Here is a 20671-nt window from a genome sequence, read left to right on the forward strand (position 1 = left end):
GTAATATTTGTTTAAATTTCTCTGTAAAATTGCTTTGTTACATCTGTAAAAGTTTAATAAACAGATAGAAAAATAATACAAATTTCTACGGTCCAAAAATTGTATAACCAAATGTATATGTTAGGAAAAAAAATATTAAATAAATAAATAAATAAAAACTAAGAAGAAAAAAAAACAAATATTGAATTTAGTTGTATTTCTGTGTTTTATTTTTATTTTTGCAATGCTTCACTTGATTTTAAATGCATTATTTTTATATTTCTAAAGATGTTTGGGGATTAAAATGTTTTTTAATAAATATATTCGTTAAATAAATCAGCTTTATTCAAATGCACCAAAATATAGGCTATTGTCTTTAGGCTGTTCTCAGTGAAAAATGGAGTGTATTTATGTATGCTGCATGACCCCTGTATATACACAAATTAGAACTAAATACATAAGCAAATAAGAAAAAAAGACTATTATTGGCCTATAATATAATATAATATAATATAATATAATATAATATAATATAATATAATATAATATAATATAATATAATGCAGAACATTCATTTAGATGGTTTCCTATAATGTTTTTGACTAGTTTTGTCACTGGCTGACTGTGTTTATGACAGGCTAATACATCTCTCTCTCTCTCTCTCTCTCTCTCTCTCTCTCTCTCTCTCTCTCTCTCTCTCTCTCTCACACACACACACACTCTCTCTCTGCCTGCTGATGTAAAACCTCGCTCGGCTACACAATGCTCGCCTTTGCTGTTTTTTTTTTCCTTCACAAAACGCTAACAAAAGCGAAGTGTGCAGAAACGCTGCGTTCAGTGGCGAACATTCAGCGGGAGTCCGTGCGGAGACTCAGCCGCTTTTCTCTGCTGTTCTGCCGGCTGAGCTGCGACAGAGCGACCGCTGACTGGAGCTTTTCTTTTCAAACACACACACACACACAGCTGTTTTTTGTGGAGTTTGAAGATGAATGAACAGTGAATCAATGTGTCAATGTGCTGCGTTGAGGAGAATTAACAGTTTAAAACAGCACGTGAAGGCACAGAGATAGGCCTATATATTCACATCGAAGGGTTAGTTCACACAAAAATTAAAAAGCGCTCACTATTTAGTCGACTCCAGGGATGCTCAAACTTGGTCCTGGGGGCCCTGTGTCCTACATATTTTAGTTCTAACTGTAATCAAACACACCTAAACCAGCCGATCAAACTCTTTCTAGGTATACTAAAACTTCATGGGAGTTGTGTTGAAGTAAGTTGGAGTTTAACTATGCAGAACATTGGCCCCCCCAGGACTGAGTTCAGACATCCCTGGTCTCTCAAGTGATTATAAACCTATATTTACAACTGTTGGACACATGGAAGATATGTTGAAGAAAGCTGAAATTGAGTAACCATTGACGTATATAGTAGGAAAAACAAATACTGTGGAAGTCAATGGTTACCGGTTTCCGACATTCTTCAGAATATCTTCTTTAATGTTTAACAGAAGAAAGAATGTCAAAGGGGGTCTGAACAAGTTAAAGGTGAGTAAATGATGAGAAAATGTAATTATTTTGAGTGAACTATCCCTTTAATGTAGACTACTTTTGGTATAACATTGATTTGGTCGCATGTATTATAAGCAGCTGTGCCTGTAGAGTTTTATTGATATTTAGCAACAGCAAAAGAAAAAAAGTTTGTATTATATTTTTGATTTAGATAGCATTATTGAAAGATTATTTGTTTTAATTTAAATGTTACAGAAGCTGTATCATTTTAGTTAATATTTTACAGTGATGTGAATATTGGTAATAATAGTAGTATTAATAATAATTACAACAACAAAAACAATAGCAACAATAACATTATTATTGTCATTGTTGTTTTTATTATTTTTGTATTATTATTATTATTATTGTTATCAATTTTGTTATTATTATTATTATTATTAATTTTATTATTATTATTATTATTATTATTATTGTATTATTATAGCTGTTTTTAATAATAATAATAATAATAATAATAATAATAATAACAATAATAATAATAACAATATTTTTATTAATAGTACTTTAAAATAATGGTAAATTAGTTAATGTGACTATGATGTCTAGCATGAACAAATAATAAATAATATACAATTATTACAGCAGTTTATTCTTTTTATTAACATGTTTTATAATTAATGAAAATAAAATCATTCATCATTAGTCCAGTAACTCATAGTGCATTAAAATTATTATTATTAGTAGTAGTAGTAGTATTACAATAATAATTTTACAATAATAAATGTATGTAAATTGTAATTTAGTCAATACTGAAGCCAAATCTGGAGCTTATCTAAGTAATATATATTCTATATATAATCTATATTCAATATCTAAATATCTATATTATTTTATTATTTTATACTCTTTAACTGCTACAATGTAATATTATTTATATTTTTGTTTATTTAGTTTTATAATCATATATATATATATATATATATATATATATATATATATATATATATATATATATATATATATATATATATATATATATATATATATATACACACACACACACACACATACAGTTAAAGTCAAAATTATTAGCCCCCCTTTGAATTTTTATCTGTTTTTTAAATATTTCCGTCCGAAATGATGTTTAACAGAGCAAGGAAATTTTCACAGTACGTCTGATAATATTGTTTCTTCTGGAGAAAGTCTTATTTGTTTTATTTCGGCTAGAATAAAAGCAGGTTTACATTTTTTAAACACCATTTTAAGGACAAAATTATTAGCCCCTTTAAGCTATATATTTTTTCTCGATAGTCTACAGGACAAACCATCGATATACAATAACTTGCCTAATTACCCTAACCTGCCTTGTAAACCTAACTAACCTAGTTAAGCCTTTAATTGTCACTTTAAGCTGTATAGAAGCATCTTAAAAAATATAACAGTTACAAGAGATAACTATACACAAAAAAGACCATCAAGCCTGTTTACTATAATTCCAACCCTGCTTTTTTTACAGCTAATTCTTACAACCTCATGTTTTCATCCAGAATAAACTAAATTAAAACCCAACGCAACTTTGGAGGACTAAACATGCAATGATGCGGCTTTGCTTCTGTACATACGACAGGTACATATAACACCTCCCCAGATTACAGCCACACACAAAATACATGACAGTCTAAATGAATTAATCCATCAAAATGAGTAAAACACGATTGCTCTGTGCAAAAGTAAATGCACCCTCTAAAACACTTAGACTCAATATGCTGCACATATGGCCAGAGGGAGGAAAACACACACACACACACAAACACACCATATTGACCATTGAGGAAAGCCTGAAGATCTGCTTTTGTGTGTTTTTATGGCACTCTTGAAGAACCCTTGTGCTCCGTTTTATATGTGTGTGTGTGTCTTTCAGAAACACTTTGCTTTTCTTTCCCACCCCGCAAATACACGGCTAATTAAATCTAATTAGAGGAGGGCTGTCATAAATCTTTGACAATGCCTTCTGGATCACCCACAAAGCGGCTCGGCTTTTCTGCCGTCTTTTCACTGTTGATTAGCATGATGGTGTTTCTTCCCGTTCCTGCGCTCATGAATTCACAGCAACACATTCATATCTATTAGCCGTATGGACAGTGACAGTTATCAGTTCCTCAACAGCTTTTTTTCTCCTTTCATTTTTTTCTCCTTTCATTTGTTTCTCCTGTATTTCGAGTGCCTGAGTTTTGCGTGTGACATTTGCATGTAAAAACGTGAAACATTAATTGTACATTAAGGCATATACGTTATTGTTTATTTTCTGAAACAGCTAACTAGAGTTAAGGGATCAGAAATCTAGCAACCTGTAAATGTGTTTTATATTGTAAATGAGGAAAATATGTGACCAAAGCAAGGTTATTATAGTTAACGAAAACGAACGAAAAAATGAAAACTAAAATGTAAAATAATTGTCGTTAGCTGAAATAAAAATACAAACGAGAGATTTTTTTAAAAACTAGAACTAACTGAAACTGTATCATGTACATACAGAACTAACTGAAACAAACTAAAATAATTGCAAAAACCTCCTTCATTTTCGTCTTTGCGAATGTATTTAATACATAATCTAACTGTAAGCCTTTTAGAAGTAAATATAATTCGTGCTCCAGGCCAGATCGAGCCAGTTCACCTCCAATCATCCTCGCTGTTGCTCCCACGACAAAAACAACGAGTGGACATGACAGCAGCACGGTGAAAGCATTAAATACAGACACTTTAAACTGTTACGTTAACACATTTATGCCAAATAATGGGGTTTATTTCTGTATCGCGATCACGTACAAATCTTTTAAACCGGATCTTCTAAGTGAACCGGTTGAACTAATTCACTAAATCCAACTGAATCATTTTAAACGATTCGTGTCTCTAGTAAACACTTATACACAAATTACTTACATTTAGCAAGCCTAATACCCCCTCTGACTCTAAATAATCCAATATATACTCTCATTCAGTTATTAGAACAGCAACGTTACACTGAGAAGCGGTGAACCGATAATACTGTGCATGCGTGATTCAGTCAACCAAACACAAACAGTACAGCCTGCTGTGACTGAACTAAACTCAAACAACAGCACCGTGGGTAAACCGTGGGCCTAAATGAGAGGATCTGGTGAAAAACGTAAGTTTATTTCATAACAGACAATCGTAATGGAATTTAAATAAGTGAATCATGCTTCAGTTGGGTTGCAAAACTGTACCGTAAGACATTTTTCAGATCATGGTGATGTTTTAACTGACTGTAATTAGCATTGCTGACTACATAATGTTGAGTTCTAACATCCACATTAAAGATCTGAACTTCCCATCACTGAGGAAGGGTAGATGGCAGTGGTACATGATAGTGTTCATGTGTCCTTTAAATTCAGATTTCAAAAAATATGGGTTTTTGTTATACAATATTTATTCTATTGACTATTGAATCTTGCACCTGACAAATATCCGTATTTAGAAAAAATAAAATAAAACAAACTAGTAAAAATTAAACTAAAACTAAGTCATTTCAAAATATAGAAACTAATAAAAACTAGTAAATCTGCCTCTAAAACTGATTAAACTAACTAAATTTGAAAACAAAAAGTCAAAACAAAATAGAAACTAAAACTAATGAAAAATCCAAAACTATTATAACCTTGGACTAAACAAATAATGCGAGTTTACAGTGTAAAATATTTTACAGAGGCTAAACAGCACAAACCAAAATAAATAATGCTAATCACGCGGATTAAAGCTGTCTCTTGATAGAGTCGATAATATTTATTTAATATTTAATATTGTGTGACTTAAGAGTATACAAGTATTTTAAAAAAGTATTTGGTTGTTGTTGAAAACCTGATGTTTGTGCACTCGCTGGCCTGTTGTTTCCTCAGACTGAGTGTATTTTTCTGTTTGTGTGTCTGCAGAAACACTGATGGACACCAAATGGGCCATGACTGAGCTGGCCTGGACTTCACATCCTGAGACCGGGGTGAGCTGTCTTTTTACACACTGCGCTTACAGTAGATTATCCGCTAATTCAACCAAAATAAAGCAGAAAGGGGGAATCTCAACAAGGTCATGTTGCTGTAAACTGAACTGAAAGAATGGAAAGAATGGACAGTATTTCCGATCATATATATATTTTTTTCTGGAGAAGGTCCTATTTGTTTTATTTCAGCTAGAATGAACACAGTTTTAATTTTTAAATAAAAGTTTTAATATCAAAATTATTAGCCCATTTAAGCACATTTTGGTTTCAATTGTCTACAGAACAAACCATCATTATGCAATAACTTGCTTAATTACCCTAACCTGTCTAGTTAACCTAATTAACCTAGTTAAGCCTTTAAATGTCACTTTAAGCTGTATAGAAGTGTCTTGAAAAACATCTAGTCAAATATTATTTACTGTCATCATGGCAAAGATAATGTTTAATGTTTATTATGTTTAGAAATGTGTTGAAACAATCTTCTTTCCGTTAAAAAAATAAACAGTGGGTCTGACTTCTGTATATATATATATATTATTATATGATATCTTGCCAGTAACAGCACACAAAGACCTCTTCACCCTTCACCTTTGTGTATTACTCCGCCCACATACACCAGCAACAAGCTGTAATGTAATAATCAGTAATAATGTAATAATAATAATAATAATAATACGTTATGTAATAATGTAATAACCAATATATTTGATTTTATTTAAATTACTTCGTTAGTTAGTTAGTATTGTTTTTGTTTGGTTTGACTTTCTTTTCTGTTTTGTTGTACTTTATTTTTTATTGTATTCTTTAATTTATTTTTTTATGTTTTGTTAACATTCCTAATTTTTTATTATGTCTTTGTTTGTCTGTTAGTTAATTTTTCCAGTCAAGCACGCTACCAATATTTTATCCTCGGTGCCTTTTTAAATGTTTAACTGAGTTAAATATTTTTTATTTAGTTTTAAGTATTTTTTTTATGTTTTTGCCTTTTGTATATCCTTTTCTATTTTGTTTAGTCTTTTTTTATTTTATTTTACTTTATACACCCCACTTAAAAATGTATGAGTTATTTTATTTATTTTTTAAATAAAAAGATGATGTATTAATTATTTATTTATTGTATGGACTTATAATTCATTAATGACAATACAGTTGGCATAATATGTAAGTATTTATTTATTTGTTTATTCATTTATTAAGTTTTGTTCACCTCACTATTGTTTTATTTATTTGTTTGTTTGTTTGCAGTTAAATAAACTTCAATATTTTCTTATTTTTGCTTTTTTATGTTAATTAAATATTTATTTTTTATTTAGTTTTAAGTTAAGTTAGTTTAAGTTGTTTAGTTTTTACCTTTTAGATATCCTTTTGTTTTGTCTTATTGCCATTTTGCTTTTTATTTTATTTTATTTTATTTTATTTAGTTTTGTTTAGTTTTATAAACCCCACTCAAAAAATGTACAATTCATTAATGACAGGCTTTTTACATTACAGTTTGCATAATTATCATAAAATGTCCTTAAAATTACAATTATATTTTTATTATTTCACAATTTTATTTTATAAAAAAAATCCTAAATCTAGAATGAGCATTGCTGAATAATTTCAGGAAATTTTGGTATAATAATAATAATATTAATAATAATAATAATAATAATAATAATAATAATTCAACCATTTTCTTTTCAGCTTAGTCCCTTTATTACTCTGGGGTCGCCACAGTGGAATGAACCGGCAACTTGTCCGGCACATGTTTTACACAGCGGATGCCCTTCCAGCCGCAACACACACAACACAACTCATCCATACACGCTTATTCACACTACGGAAAATTTCCACACGCCTGTAATAATAATAATACACTTCAAATGTCGACTATTGTATGAGGATGAATGGCCGGGCATGTAACTAAGCAATGGAACAGTCGATTAATTACAAAGTAGTTTGTCCCAAATCTTGCCCACTTTTCAGATACACACTAAACAGTATACGCAACACAAAGAGACACACTTTTAGAGTGCAGAATTATTGTGATGCAGCATGAAAATGAACAGAAGTAGGGAAAGGCAGCAATGTATAGATGTGTGTGTATGTGCATCTGTGTGTTGTGAAAGATATACGGAGTGAAGGATACTTGTGCTGTGTCTGCCAAAAGCTTGTGGGCAGAGATTTGACTTTTGGAGAATGAATCTAACACAGCGAGGGTGAAATCTGATCTGGCCATTGACTTTATCTGATCAAACTCACAGCTTCCTGTGTTTAACACTCTATAGCTGAGCACCACTGCAACTGGACTGGGTACAAGGGCTGCAGATTGTTAATTTATCATTATTATTATTCATTTACACTGTAAAAAATATCTATAAATTAGCAGTTTTCTGTAGTTTGTTATTCATGTTTTATTTTTTTTAACCATTTATTTCTGCTTTTGAATAGTATTATTATTAGTAGTAAATTTTTAATAGTTTAAAATGCTATATTGTCTGGGTAATTAAACATATAATAAACAAAATTAAACAAAACAATAAATAAAAAAATAATTAGTTAGTTAACTACATTAAATAATAAATAAATAAAAAATAAAACTACAGAAATTGAAAAAATCTAATAAAATAAAGAAAACAATAAATAAATTGTACATTAAATTAAGTAAAAAGTAGAGACCCAAAGAATTAAACGTATAATAAACTAAATTAAAATAATAAGTAAAAAGACAAATTAAATAAATAAATTAAATTAAATAAATGTATAAAACAAAACAGAACAAAAGAAAAAAACGAATAAAATTAAAGAAAAAAACAAATAAATATTAAATTAAGTAAAAAGAAGAGAACTAAAAATGAAAAAAAAATATAATACACTAAATTCAATTAAATATTAAAGAAACAAAATAAATAAATTAAATATAAATTAATAAAACTAAATTTATATCAAGTAAAAAGCTGGGAAGAAATAAAGAATTAATCATATAATAAACTAAAATATAATAAACTAAAATATTTTGCATAATATAAAATTATGTAAAAAGCAAAGACCTAAAGAATTTAACGTATAATAAACTATATTAAAATATTAAATAAAAAGACAAAATAAAATAATTAAATAAATAAATACAATTAAATAAATACAACACAAAAAAACTAATAAAATTAAAGAATAAAAAAGTAAATATTAAATTAAGTAAAAAGAAGATAACTGAATAATAAAAAAAATAATACACTAAATTAAATAACAAATACAAATATATAAATAAATGAATAAATAAAAGCAAAAAATATATATAAAATAAATAAAAAACAATTAAACAAATATTAAATATTAAATGAAATAAAAACAGAAAAGAACTAAAGAATTATACATAAAAAAAACTAAATTAGATAAAATAATAAATAAATAAAACAAAACAAAATAAAATAAAAAACAAATTAAATTAAATAAAAAAACAATAATAAAATAATACTATATTAAGTAAAAAACATATAAAATATATAATAAACTATAGATATACTATCTATAAAAATATAATATAAAAACTAAATAAATAAGATGTATAAGCAAAAAAATACTAATAAAATTAAAATAAATAAAAAAAACAATAAAATAAAGTAAAAATAAAAAAATAAAAAATAAAATAAAAAGCAAGGAAGAACTAAGGAATTAAACATAAAATAGCAACAAAACAAAACACCAAAAAAACATACAAAAACAGAGGAGAGTAAACCAATACAAATAAAGCTAATACATTTATATATGTGCATATTTTAAAATAAAATTCCAATAGTTAAAAATGTAAGTTGTATATATCACTAAATATATACAAATGAACAATCATACATGTGTTTTGCATATACAATAGTCAACATTCAAAGTGAATCAAAAGTGTTTGTCCTAGCACAAGAATGGGTGCTGTACAATAGTTTAAGGACAACTTTGAGGAACGGTGATGATCCACTTCAAATGTTGACTGCTGTATATACAACTTATCTGATTTCTCAGTGTAGGTTGGTTCTTTACCTCCTTCATATATTCTGGATCTCCATGTGTTTAGTGCCCCATTCCTACCCCCGTCCTCAGCTGTCGCCTTTTCAACCCCTCCCCAAAACACTTTTTACTTCCAAGTAACTTAGCACTAATGCCCCACCACACAATAAAAGCTCAGAAAACACAAATCACCCGACGTTTCACCTTCGCCGTGCATATATTATTATTATAAATCTGCCTCCACAGCCCCGTTAAAGCAGTAAATTTGCTGTACAATGGGCTGCGGCTCTGCCCCTTTACACCCCAACAGATGCCTCCATTCAGGACAAACATTTGCCAGGTTTTTTCTCCTTCTGCTCTCTGTCATGTTTTAAAGCTATATACATTTCAGGCCCGCTGTATTTTAGGACAGACAGGGGGAAATGCGGCACCAGAGAGTCCTCGCCTTGCATTTCACTGTGGTCTGGAGAGATTTTTTTTTTAACTTTATGTTGTTGTTGTTGAAATATATTGTTCCTGCTGCTGTAAATCAGGCTAAAGGAGTTCACATTTCACAGTAAAATGATACATTTGATGAATTAAAGTAAATTAAAAAGCAAACGAAAAAAGTAAATTAGAATATTTGTGAACATTTTTGACTAAAATGATACCAAAAATAAGATAAAGTTAAATAAAAAAATAAAAAAATCACTAGATAAATAAGTAAATGAGAGTATTTGTAAACATTTTTGACTAAAACGACAGCAAAAAATTAAAATTAAATAAAAAACAAACTAACTAAATAAATAAATAAATAATAAATAAAGAAGAATTTGTGAAAATTTTAACTAAAATTATACCAAAAATGTAATTAAAACTAACAACAAACTAACTAAATAAATAAATAAATAATAAATTAATGAGAATATTGTGTGAATATTTCAACTAAAATCAAATTAAAGAAAATGAAAAAACTAACTAAATAAATAAATAAATAAATACATAAGTAAATAAATAAATAAAGGAGAAATTGTGGAAATTTTAACTAAAATTATACCAAAAACACAATTTAATAAAATAAAAAAAAACTAACTAAATAAATAAATAAATATTGAGAATATTGTGTGAATATTTTTGACTAAAATCAAATTAAAGAAAATTAAATAAATAAATAAATGGAGAATATTAGTGAACATTTTTGACTAAAATGATACCAATAAAAAAATAAACTAAATGAATGAATGAATAAATAAATGTTAATATTTGGGAAAATGTTTGACTAAAATGCTACCAAAAATTAAAATAAACAGCAAACAAAATCAATAACTAAATAAATAAATATGAATAAATAAATAAAGTGAACAAAATCAATAAATAAATGAGAATATTTGTAAACATTTTTGAAGCGATTTTTACAGAGACACAATTAGTAAAAGATTAAATAATATATATACAGCAGAAAACAAAAACAATATATAAACAACAGAAAACTAAATAAACATGAACATTTTGAGGCAAGATAGTGTTTTTTTATTTGTTTATCAATCAATTTATTTATTTATTTATTCAGTTCTATATTTATGTATTTATTTAATTAAATGTTTCTTACTTAATAATTTTTATTTACCTACAATTTTAGATATAATTTATTTCTTTTATTTCTTTATTTGTTCTTTATTATTATGTACTTACTAATTCATTTGTTAGGGTTCATTCGTCCATTCATGCATTCATAAAGTGCTTTTTCCAGTTTGAACGAAAAACAATTCATTTTTCTATTTTATTAATTTGTGTCTCTGTATTTTGCACTTAAACTAAACTTAAAAAAAAAAAAAAAAAAAAAAAAAATATATATATATATATATATATATATATATATATATATATATATATATATATATATATATATAATGAGAATATTATTATAAAAATTTTCAGGTGAAACATGTTATTTTTTATTCATTAAACATGTTATTTATGTTATTTTTATCATTTTTTTTAGATTATTATTATTTGTTTATTTGCGTGTCCACTCTTTGTTCATTTGTTCACTCGTTAATTTTTTTGTTTATTCATAACGTGCTTTATTATTATTATTATTATTATTATTATTATTATTATTATTATTATTATTATTATTATCATTATTATTAATATGTATTTATTGTTGTTTATACAGTGAGATCTTCAATGAGGTTTCTTAATTTTTTTATTTTAAGCAGCATAAATAAAACACTATAAAAGAAATACAATAACACATTTTATTTTAAATTTAAATCAAATTTTTAAGGAATTTAAATAAGAATTTACTGTTTTTTTTTTTTTTTGCAGTGATATGCCATAATTAATTTGCCAAAAATATAAACTCTTTTAATTTTTTATAACAAAATTTGTATTTGACAGTTTGTTTATTTACTTATTAAATTATTTTTATTAGATTTTTATATATGCATATATTTGTTTGTTTGTATTTATGTATTTCTGTATTTATTTATTTGTGTATTTATATATTTCTTTATTGCTTTGTTTGTCTTTATTTATGCATTTATTTATTTATTTGTGTATTTATATATTTATGTATTTGTTTATTTTTGTGTTTATGCATTTATTTATTTATTAGATTTGTGCATTTAATAATTTGTCTATTTATCTATTTGTTTGTTTCTTTGTTTGTTTGAGATTCACCCACCAGCTTAATTGGCAGCCTCTATATCTCTCGTTGCTCTCGTATCTAATTTTGTGTGACACTGAGTTCAATGGAATGTCGCACCCAGAAAACCGAAACGGGAGCTGTGCCCAGATAATAAAAACAGGGGCAAAAAAAGTTGGACCAAATCCCAGTCTGACTCAGCAGGCTGTTTTCTCTTCTCATTTAATCTTCCGTGAAGGAAAAGTCATTATCCTGACACCTGTAACCCACGAAATAAACACAGATAAATACAGACTGTAACGCCATTAAGGAAACATAAACACAACGACCTGCTGTTGCTTCAGCCTGACCTGCTAATTTGCAAAACAGCAATAAATAAAAACAGCACTTACATATTTATAAATAAATCACACGAGCCATCGTTTCACAGAATGTTCATTAAATACAGTCGTATTTTTTGTCCAATTATATACAGTAAAAAAACACAATTTGCTGTAAAGCTAAAATGTGAATTTATTTATTTATTTGTTTTTTTTATTTATTTAATGATTTATTTATGTATTTTTTTATTTGTGTTTTTAATTTAATCAATTGTATATTTATTTATTTATCTAAAATGTATTTATTTTGGTATTTGTTTGTATTTTTTGTGTATTTATTTATTTATTCATATATTTATTTATTTATTTATTTATTTATTTATTTATTTATTTATTTATTTATTTATTTATTTATTTATTTATTTATTTATGTGTTTCACCCACTGGCATAATTAGCCATTAAGGAAAACATAAACACAACGACCTGCTGTTGCTTAAACCTGACCTGCTAATTCACAAAACAATGATAAATGAAAACAAAGTGTCATACATATACATATTTCTAAATAAGTCGAGCCATCGTTACACAGCAGCGTCTGCAAACAAATTCATTCATGTTTTTGTCCAATGAATTGAAGATAGACAGTAAAAAAAAAAGCTATTTATCGTAAAGCTAAACTTTATTTTTTAAATTTGTTATTTATTGTTTTTATTTACTGTATTTATTTATTTTAATATTTATTTAGTTTTTTATTAATTAATTTGTATTTTTATTTATTTATGATTATTTTTTATTTATTCATTTATCTATTCATTCATGTATTATGTATTTTATTTTTGTGTTCATTTTTGTTTTTGTGTATTTGTTTATTTATTTATTTATTTTTGTGGGTTTGACCCACTAGCTTAGTTGGCTCTATATATATATATATATATATATATATATATATATATATATATATATATATATATATATATATATATATATATATATCTTAAATTCTTGGAACAAGTAAAAATATTTTGACCTTTAGATAAATTGCTGCATTTAGTGACTGTTGCTTTAAATTCAAATGAGATTGAGCTCTTTTCAAAAGTGGGCGGAGTTACAAATGCCTTTGTGTGAGCATAGTGGCAGATTCAAAAACAGGACTGGCATACTATGCTAATGAGGAAGAAATTGTCACTAATGGGCGGGGCTTTCCCCCTCTGATGACATGTACAAACGGAGAGTGTCAATCAAAGCAGACTCTTTTTATCAAGTGCGATTATAAAGAATCAAATTAATTCATTGGTAACATCAGCGGCTGGATATATTAACAGACGGTTGCCACACAATTGTGTTTAAACCCCTTATAGAAGTGATTTCTGCATAATAGGTTCCCTTTAAAACATGGGGTAAGTAAAATAATCTCGGTTTCACTTTGAAATGTAGATATTTGGATTAGAAACAAGACAAAATTTCTACGAATTTCCCATATAAATAATTAAATTCAACTAATCTCTATTGCACCTTTAAACATCACAATTTCTTTGAGCCCGAATGTTTTAAACTCTCTTGAAATGTTCAGTCACGGGCCTTTAAAGCACATGCAGCTATAATTAAACTTAGCAGTGACTCTACGAATATCATAGGTTCTGCTTAACTTTAATTCGGACTCAACATTGCATATCTTGCATTGTAACTACTGCGCACATTGCGATATCAATGCAGCAAACGATATACTGTGCAGCCCTAGTTCTCATATCAAAGTTTAACAGGCATAAATAACTCAAAGCAAGCCATCTGCAGTCTGAAAACGAGCCTAGCGGAAATGAACCGAGCATCAATTGCAGCGTGCAAGAAGAGTCGTCTCCAGTGCAATGTGTGGTCCGCTTTTTCATTCCCATCTTCCCCCTGCAGTCAGCAATTTATTCCACTGAACTAAATGCCCATTTACGCCCCATTCTTTCTCCCGTCCCATTGACCTGATGCTTATTATTGATCTCCATAGCTCTGGCTCAGAGACTGTGATGAAGCAGAGAGTTCTGGAAGCCCCGTCTCCCTGGGGCCCATATGGATGAATGGCCTTTCCGCACAACATCCATATCTCTGTGTTAATTAAAGTCTTCACCTCTTCACAAACACTACGCTACTCTCTCAACAAATCTCTTGATGCTGCGATGTTTTCTTTTCCCCTTTTTGCCGTAATTGTTTCTTTAATGAAGTTTTTTTTATTTATTTTTATTTATGCTATTTGTTTAAAAAGACCAAGGTCTCTGGTTGGCTTTCCTAAGGGTCAAAGTGGTGGTTTACCCTTATAGAATGTTAAAGGAGCACTCCTGTTGTTGTACTGTTACACCTTCTGTAGAGTAAACAGTTATTAATGAATATGTTCAACCATTCTCTGTGTTTGGCAGGAACAATTTTAGATTAGCTTAGCATAAATCATTGAATCGGATTAGACCATTAGCATCTAAAAGATTAAAAAAAGTGTTGATAACTTTCCTACAGGGGCGCCATCAAGGGTGGGAGGTGTAGGTGGAGTTGGGATGATTCCCAGAGTTACTATTAGGGGGCCCAGTCTTCAATCAACCAACAACTACCCCCCTTTTTTTTATTTTTTCAATGTGATGCTAATGGTCTAATCTGATTCAATGATCTATGCTAAGCTAAGCTAAGCTATAAGTGCTGTAGTCAGATCTGTATATTGGCTGGATGAATTCAAAAAATGGTTAGCAGTTAGGATGATTCCCAGAGTTACTATTAGGAGCCCAGTCTTCAATCCTGTACTTTACATTGCGATGCACGACACTTTCGTTCACGACAATCCACTCCCTTCACCTTCTCACCGCTGTCATAAGGCCTGAATCAGCGGCACATTAGCTTTCCTATATAAAGTGTGACTCTTCAGTAGTTACACTGTGTACTGAGACTGACAGAAAAAGAAAACTTGTTCATTTCTAGGTCGATATCTCTAAAAATTATGCTTTCATTCTGGCGTAATAATCAATAATTGTTGCTGTTGGCTGCAGTGATATTACTCAGAGGCAGAAAATAGCCCCCCCCCCCCCCCCCCCAAGATGCTAATGGTCTAATCTGATTCAATGATTTGTGCTAAGCTAAGCTATAAGTGCTCCCATTAGACTTGGAGATTGTCTGAATGGATTAAAAAAATGGTAAGGGTAGTTGTAAAATGAGCTTATTTTCAGTGTACATTTAGCATGTTTTCATCTCAATGATAAAACAAATACAATTAAAAGAAAACAGCAAATAAATGTGATCTGGATGTTGGCATAGGTGCTAAAATTGACAAATTAGACTCTTTTTTTATGCTAAAATCTTTACAGTCTTTTGCGAAATGAGATCCAAATAAACAGCATTTTTTTTTAAGAGCAAGTCATATTTGTTATCAACATATTGGTTCTTTAAATATAAACAATCTATATGAGTTGTTGACTGATAAATAAAAAGATTGCCAATCACACCGAACATGCATTTCATTTCCAAAAATGCAAGGCACACCACACTGCCTTTTTTTGTTGACAAAAAAAAAAAAGAAGTGCGATGTGCATTTTACGTCGCTAGGCAATGACTGAATCAGCTGCATATTGTTCGCAAGTGTTGCTGTTGATGTTGTTATAATCGTAATAGTTAGTAATATTGTGATATTCAAGATTTGTAAAGTCATACAGCTCTGGATAACTGTACAAATAACCACCTCCATCTTTAAACGTCTCTGTAGTCTTCTTGACAACACAAAAACTGCTGTCACCCCAGCGGAAACCCCGCCTCTGCTTTCATTTGATTGGTGAATAAAAAAAGACGCAGCCAATGTATTATTTTTTTTGTATTATGCGTATTATGCACAACATGCAACGGCAAAAACGCGAGACAGGGTGCATAAGCAGCATGCAAAATATTTGCTGTTGTTAGTAAATCATGCAAAATGGCGCCTCTTGCATTCGGTGTGGTCGGCCCCTTGATGAATCTTTTGCCTGTTACTGAACAACATGATTAAAGTAACTCAATTGCAAAGTAGTCGCCTGCCCACAACATACGAACACTCTGAAATTACCATTTAATTTCCAACACGGGAAGACCAGTTAAAAACAAAAGACTGACCAATCAGAGCATTTAGCATCGAATTGATTCAAATGAACCGCATCGAAATCATTGTAAAATGATCCCAATTAGGGTTGTAACAATATACCGGTATGACGGTCTACCACGATTTGAACGGGCACGATTATCATACCATGAACAATTGCATATCAACGGTTTTAACCCTTAAAGTCCGAGACAGCCGCCCGCGGCTAAAAATAAGTATTGCTCTTAAATGTTTAATAACTTTTGATCCGCTGATCCGATTCATACAATTCAAAGATTGGCATAAAGAAGAGAATCTCAGCTTTCCAGTGCCGTATCACATAACATTCGCGGACTTTCAGAGGCTCCGGAATCAGTGCGGTTACGTCATCAAAATTTGACAACGCTGATTTGACAAAGAAACGCTCGTCACTGTGTCTCCGGACAAACCAGACATGATACATTGATGCATTGTCCCTCCTCCATGCCCAGATTGGTTCAAACTCGCTATATCATAACCAATTAGCATAGGTTTCGCTTTTGTTCGTGGACCAACAATGAGCTTTTTGAACAACACGGAATGAGAGATAGGCATACATTTCTGCGTGGCTAAATAAAACGAAAAAAAAAAAAAGTTTTGCATGAAATAATTCTCATACTAAGTACTTTGGCATGCACAGCGGCACAGAAACATGACAAAACAGTGACACAGCCAAGACGAACTGCTGCTCTTGCTGTTTTCAAAAGACGCAAATGAAGGTGCAGCTGTTTGTCTGCATTGCAGACAACCATATCCAAATCCATATCCACAGACAACCATATCCATGCTGGCACATAAAACCTAAGGATGTTCCATATTGAATCTAGTTTCGTTATGTAACTATTTTTAGTATAGTAAATATTTATATTTATTTTTTTACTGAGGATTTGCACCATGTTTATTTGGACTTTGACACATTATTTATTATTTTCTTATTTTTTTATTTGTTCATTGTAAGTGGTGTTGTTTATAGTAACTGAAAATATATTATTTGGAAAAAGTCAAATTTGCTTCACTTTTCTATTATTTTGTAACATTTTTTTTCTGTTTAGTTCATTCCCAGACCTTTTTGGGCAAATACATTGTCAGTAAATAAATGCATTCTTTCCCCCATAGAAAAACCTTTGTTCAGTCAGAAAACGTGTTCTTATTCTTTTCAGGGTCTTTGCTATGAGAATTACTATTTAATATCGTATACCGCGAAACCGTCAAACCGTGGTATTGTTTTAGACGATTATCATACCGTAAAAAATTCATACCGTTACAACCCTAATCCCAATATTAAAGTAATTACAATATCTTCTGACTTTAGATGTGTTTAATTTAGGGGACTCCAACACAATATTATTAGTACCCTTTAAAATACCACACGATCATCTATTTAATGTAAAGGGCCTTTACTCAAACACAATCTGTACTTCATTTAGTCACATTTAAATTCTTTAAAACCTCGACGCATTGCATGATGATGCTCATTTCACCTTATGTAGCATCATTTCCATTTAAAGCATCTGTTTGCTGCACCCATGACCTTATAAACACGCCAAGATAAAACTCTTTCGCAATAGCAATCATCTCCTTGAAGATACAGCTCACTGGTATTTTCAAAAGACGTGAAACTCGTAATTGCGGCAGATAAGAAAGAAGCGGCGTAGGTAGAGGATGGAGCGTAGCTTGTTGATCTGCATGAATACAATGTAATCATGATGGTTTAATTGGATCGTAATTGATTGTGAAGTGATGCAGAGAGTACTCCACGCTCTAGGTATGAGGTAAACATGCACTCGTTGTTTTATTCAATGGAGTTCTGACACTCCATGCTAATTTTGATGAATTTGCCCAGGAAGGTTTCTTCATTGAACTGGTGAATGCAGATGAAAGACCAGCGGCAGCTTTCCACTTAATGACACCACGCACGATGTGTAATTGAAAAAAAAAAAGAAAGTAGGCACAAAGCAAAACGCACAAAATTTAATTTCCCCTCTCTTTCATTCACTCGTTTTCTTGGCTTGCTCCCTCGGTTATATTGTTTCTTAGCCACGGTGCGTAGGGCTTTAGCTCAGAAAGAGCAATTTACTGCCTGCAGTACCTCCGCAGCGTAACACCTCAGGTTTCTAAAGCCCTGGATAACATCACAATGAGAATGCTTCATTTATAATACTGACAATATTGCGTATTGTGCAACACTTTAGATAAAACATCTGCTATTGCTATCGTTCTCTAGAATAATCCTTGCATGCAGTGTATATGAAGGACATTGTCAAGGTGAACTTGTGTGTTGTTTCATATCTGCGACTCACAATGCTCTCTTTTTTTAATGCAGTGGGAGGAAGTTAGCGGTTACGATGATGCCATGAACCCCATCCGAACGTACCAAGTGTGCAACGTTCGCGAACTCAACCAGAACAACTGGCTACGCAGTGACTTCATCCCGCGGAAGGACGTTCTCCGCGTTTACGTGGAGATGAAGTTTACTGTAAGAGACTGCAATAGCATTCCCAACATTCCAGGATCATGTAAAGAGACCTTCAATCTGTTCTACTACGAGTCCGACTCGGATTCAGCCACCGCCACCAGTCCTTTTTGGATGGAGAACCCTTACGTTAAGGTGGACACCATTGCTCCGGATGAGAGCTTCTCCATGTTGGAATCCGGTCGGGTCAACACTAAGATTCGCAGCTTTGGTCCACTTTCCAAGGCTGGTTTTTATTTGGCTTTCCAAGACTTGGGTGCCTGCATGTCTTTAATCTCCGTCCGGGCTTTCTACAAGAAGTGTTCCACAACCATTGCCAATTTTGCCGTCTTCCCAGAAACAGCCACTGGCGCTGAGGCCACGTCACTAGTCATTGCCCCTGGGACTTGTGTACCAAACGCTCTGGAGGTTTCTGTCCCTCTTAAACTCTACTGCAATGGAGACGGAGAATGGATGGTTCCTGTGGGTTCCTGCACTTGCATGGCTGGGTTTGAGCCTGCAGTTAAGGAGACGCAGTGTCAAGGTGAGTGCTGATATATATATTTTTTATCTCTCTTTCTCTCTGTGCTGTTTGTCTTATCTTACAGTATCACATTAAGCCGTATAGACAAATCACAGTGTTTTTTTATTGAGGTGTTTGGCCTAACAGCAAATTTGGTCATTCGACCTCGATTTTAGCATCGCAAAGCAATGAATAAGTAAAACAGTCAGTGTGTCTATCAGAGTGGAACATTCTGCTGAGAGAAAGAAGCAGTCTCGATGAAAAACATATCAGGTTCGGACTGAGGCGAATTAAGCCAGCGTGTAACGTAGCCGCGGTGAAAGTGAGCAGAGTAGACAGCCGGAGGTCAAGGGTCAAATGGAGAGCTGGGAGTGAGAGGAGACCGGAATCGATTTGCGGACCAAGGGCAAGGACTGCAGTGAAACATTAATGAAGAGCACGAGATGGAGAAAGAAAAGTAACCCTGACAGTCAAGGCACCAGAAGTGAAAGGTCACAGAAGAGACCGCTGGTTTCAGCACATTATAAGAACTACAAAGACAGAGCCTCTGGTGTAAACAAGGGAAATTGAACAGCAAATTATTTGTGAGGAGTTTTGGTAGTGTTTGAAGACTGCATTATTGTACATACTGAGGGGTTGGGATTTAAAGGAAAGCTCAACTTTTTGTTTGGAAATGGGCCCATTTTGCAAGTCACCTAGAGTTAACGTTTAACTACAGCACTGTGTAATAGTAGTGTGCCATTGTATGGCTGCAAAATTTATGACTTTTTACACCAGAATGGGAGTATAGTTTGTAAACACATTGACGTAGAAAACAGCAACTTCTTATTTTCTGTCGGTTTTAGTACAGGATGTAACTACAGAAGAGTTAAGCTTTAAATAGTACCATTAATGAAATTATTTGGTAATTAAGTGAGATGCTAATGATTTAATCCAATTAAATGATCTATGCTAAGCTACGATAAAATCGGATGAATGGATTCAAAATGGTGTCATTTGTAAAAAAAAATAAAGTCATTTGGATGTGGAGTGTACATAAGTACCTTTAAGAACGATCCCTTAGGTTTTGCACAATGTAATATAATGTGTAATGTGTAAATGCCATACATCCAAAGTGCTTCACAATCATGAAGGGGGGGGTCTCATCACACGACCACC

The 20671-nt window shown here is 31.0% G+C and overlaps 1 protein-coding gene and 2 long non-coding RNA genes across 25 annotated transcripts in view; 1 reads left to right on the forward strand and 2 right to left on the reverse strand.

Annotated features, from left to right (window-relative positions):
• Positions 1–20671, reverse strand: part of LOC141380251 (uncharacterized) — a 495770-nt gene that overhangs the window by 85661 nt on the left and 389438 nt on the right. The window lies entirely within an intron of this gene.
• LOC141380246 (uncharacterized) overlaps positions 1–20671 on the reverse strand; it is a 142002-nt gene that overhangs the window by 81714 nt on the left and 39617 nt on the right. Inside the window, exon 5 of one of the 13 annotated variants that reach the window (XR_012397930.1) lies at positions 11483–12368. The exons of 10 other annotated variants lie outside the window; for them this stretch is intronic. This is a non-coding gene — a long non-coding RNA (uncharacterized lncRNA). Of the gene's footprint in view, positions 1–11482; positions 12369–20671 lie in introns of those variants that run through there. 2 more of the 13 variants (XR_012397935.1, XR_012397937.1) reach the window with 2 other exon arrangements.
• ephb3b (eph receptor B3b) overlaps positions 1–20671 on the forward strand; it is an 86354-nt gene that overhangs the window by 39364 nt on the left and 26319 nt on the right. For all 11 annotated transcript variants that reach the window (XR_012397312.1, XR_012397313.1, XM_073936264.1 and 8 more), the window contains 2 exon segments: positions 5438–5502; positions 18862–19534. Coding sequence is in view for 9 of the 11 variants with exons in the window: in XM_073936264.1 (XP_073792365.1) it covers positions 5438–5502; positions 18862–19534 (738 nt within the window). In the remaining 2 variants the exon portion in view is untranslated.

This window comes from Danio rerio, chromosome 22, assembly GCF_049306965.1.
Source record: "Danio rerio strain Tuebingen ecotype United States chromosome 22, GRCz12tu, whole genome shotgun sequence".
In the NCBI taxonomy this organism is placed as follows: domain Eukaryota; kingdom Metazoa; phylum Chordata; class Actinopteri; order Cypriniformes; family Danionidae; genus Danio; species Danio rerio.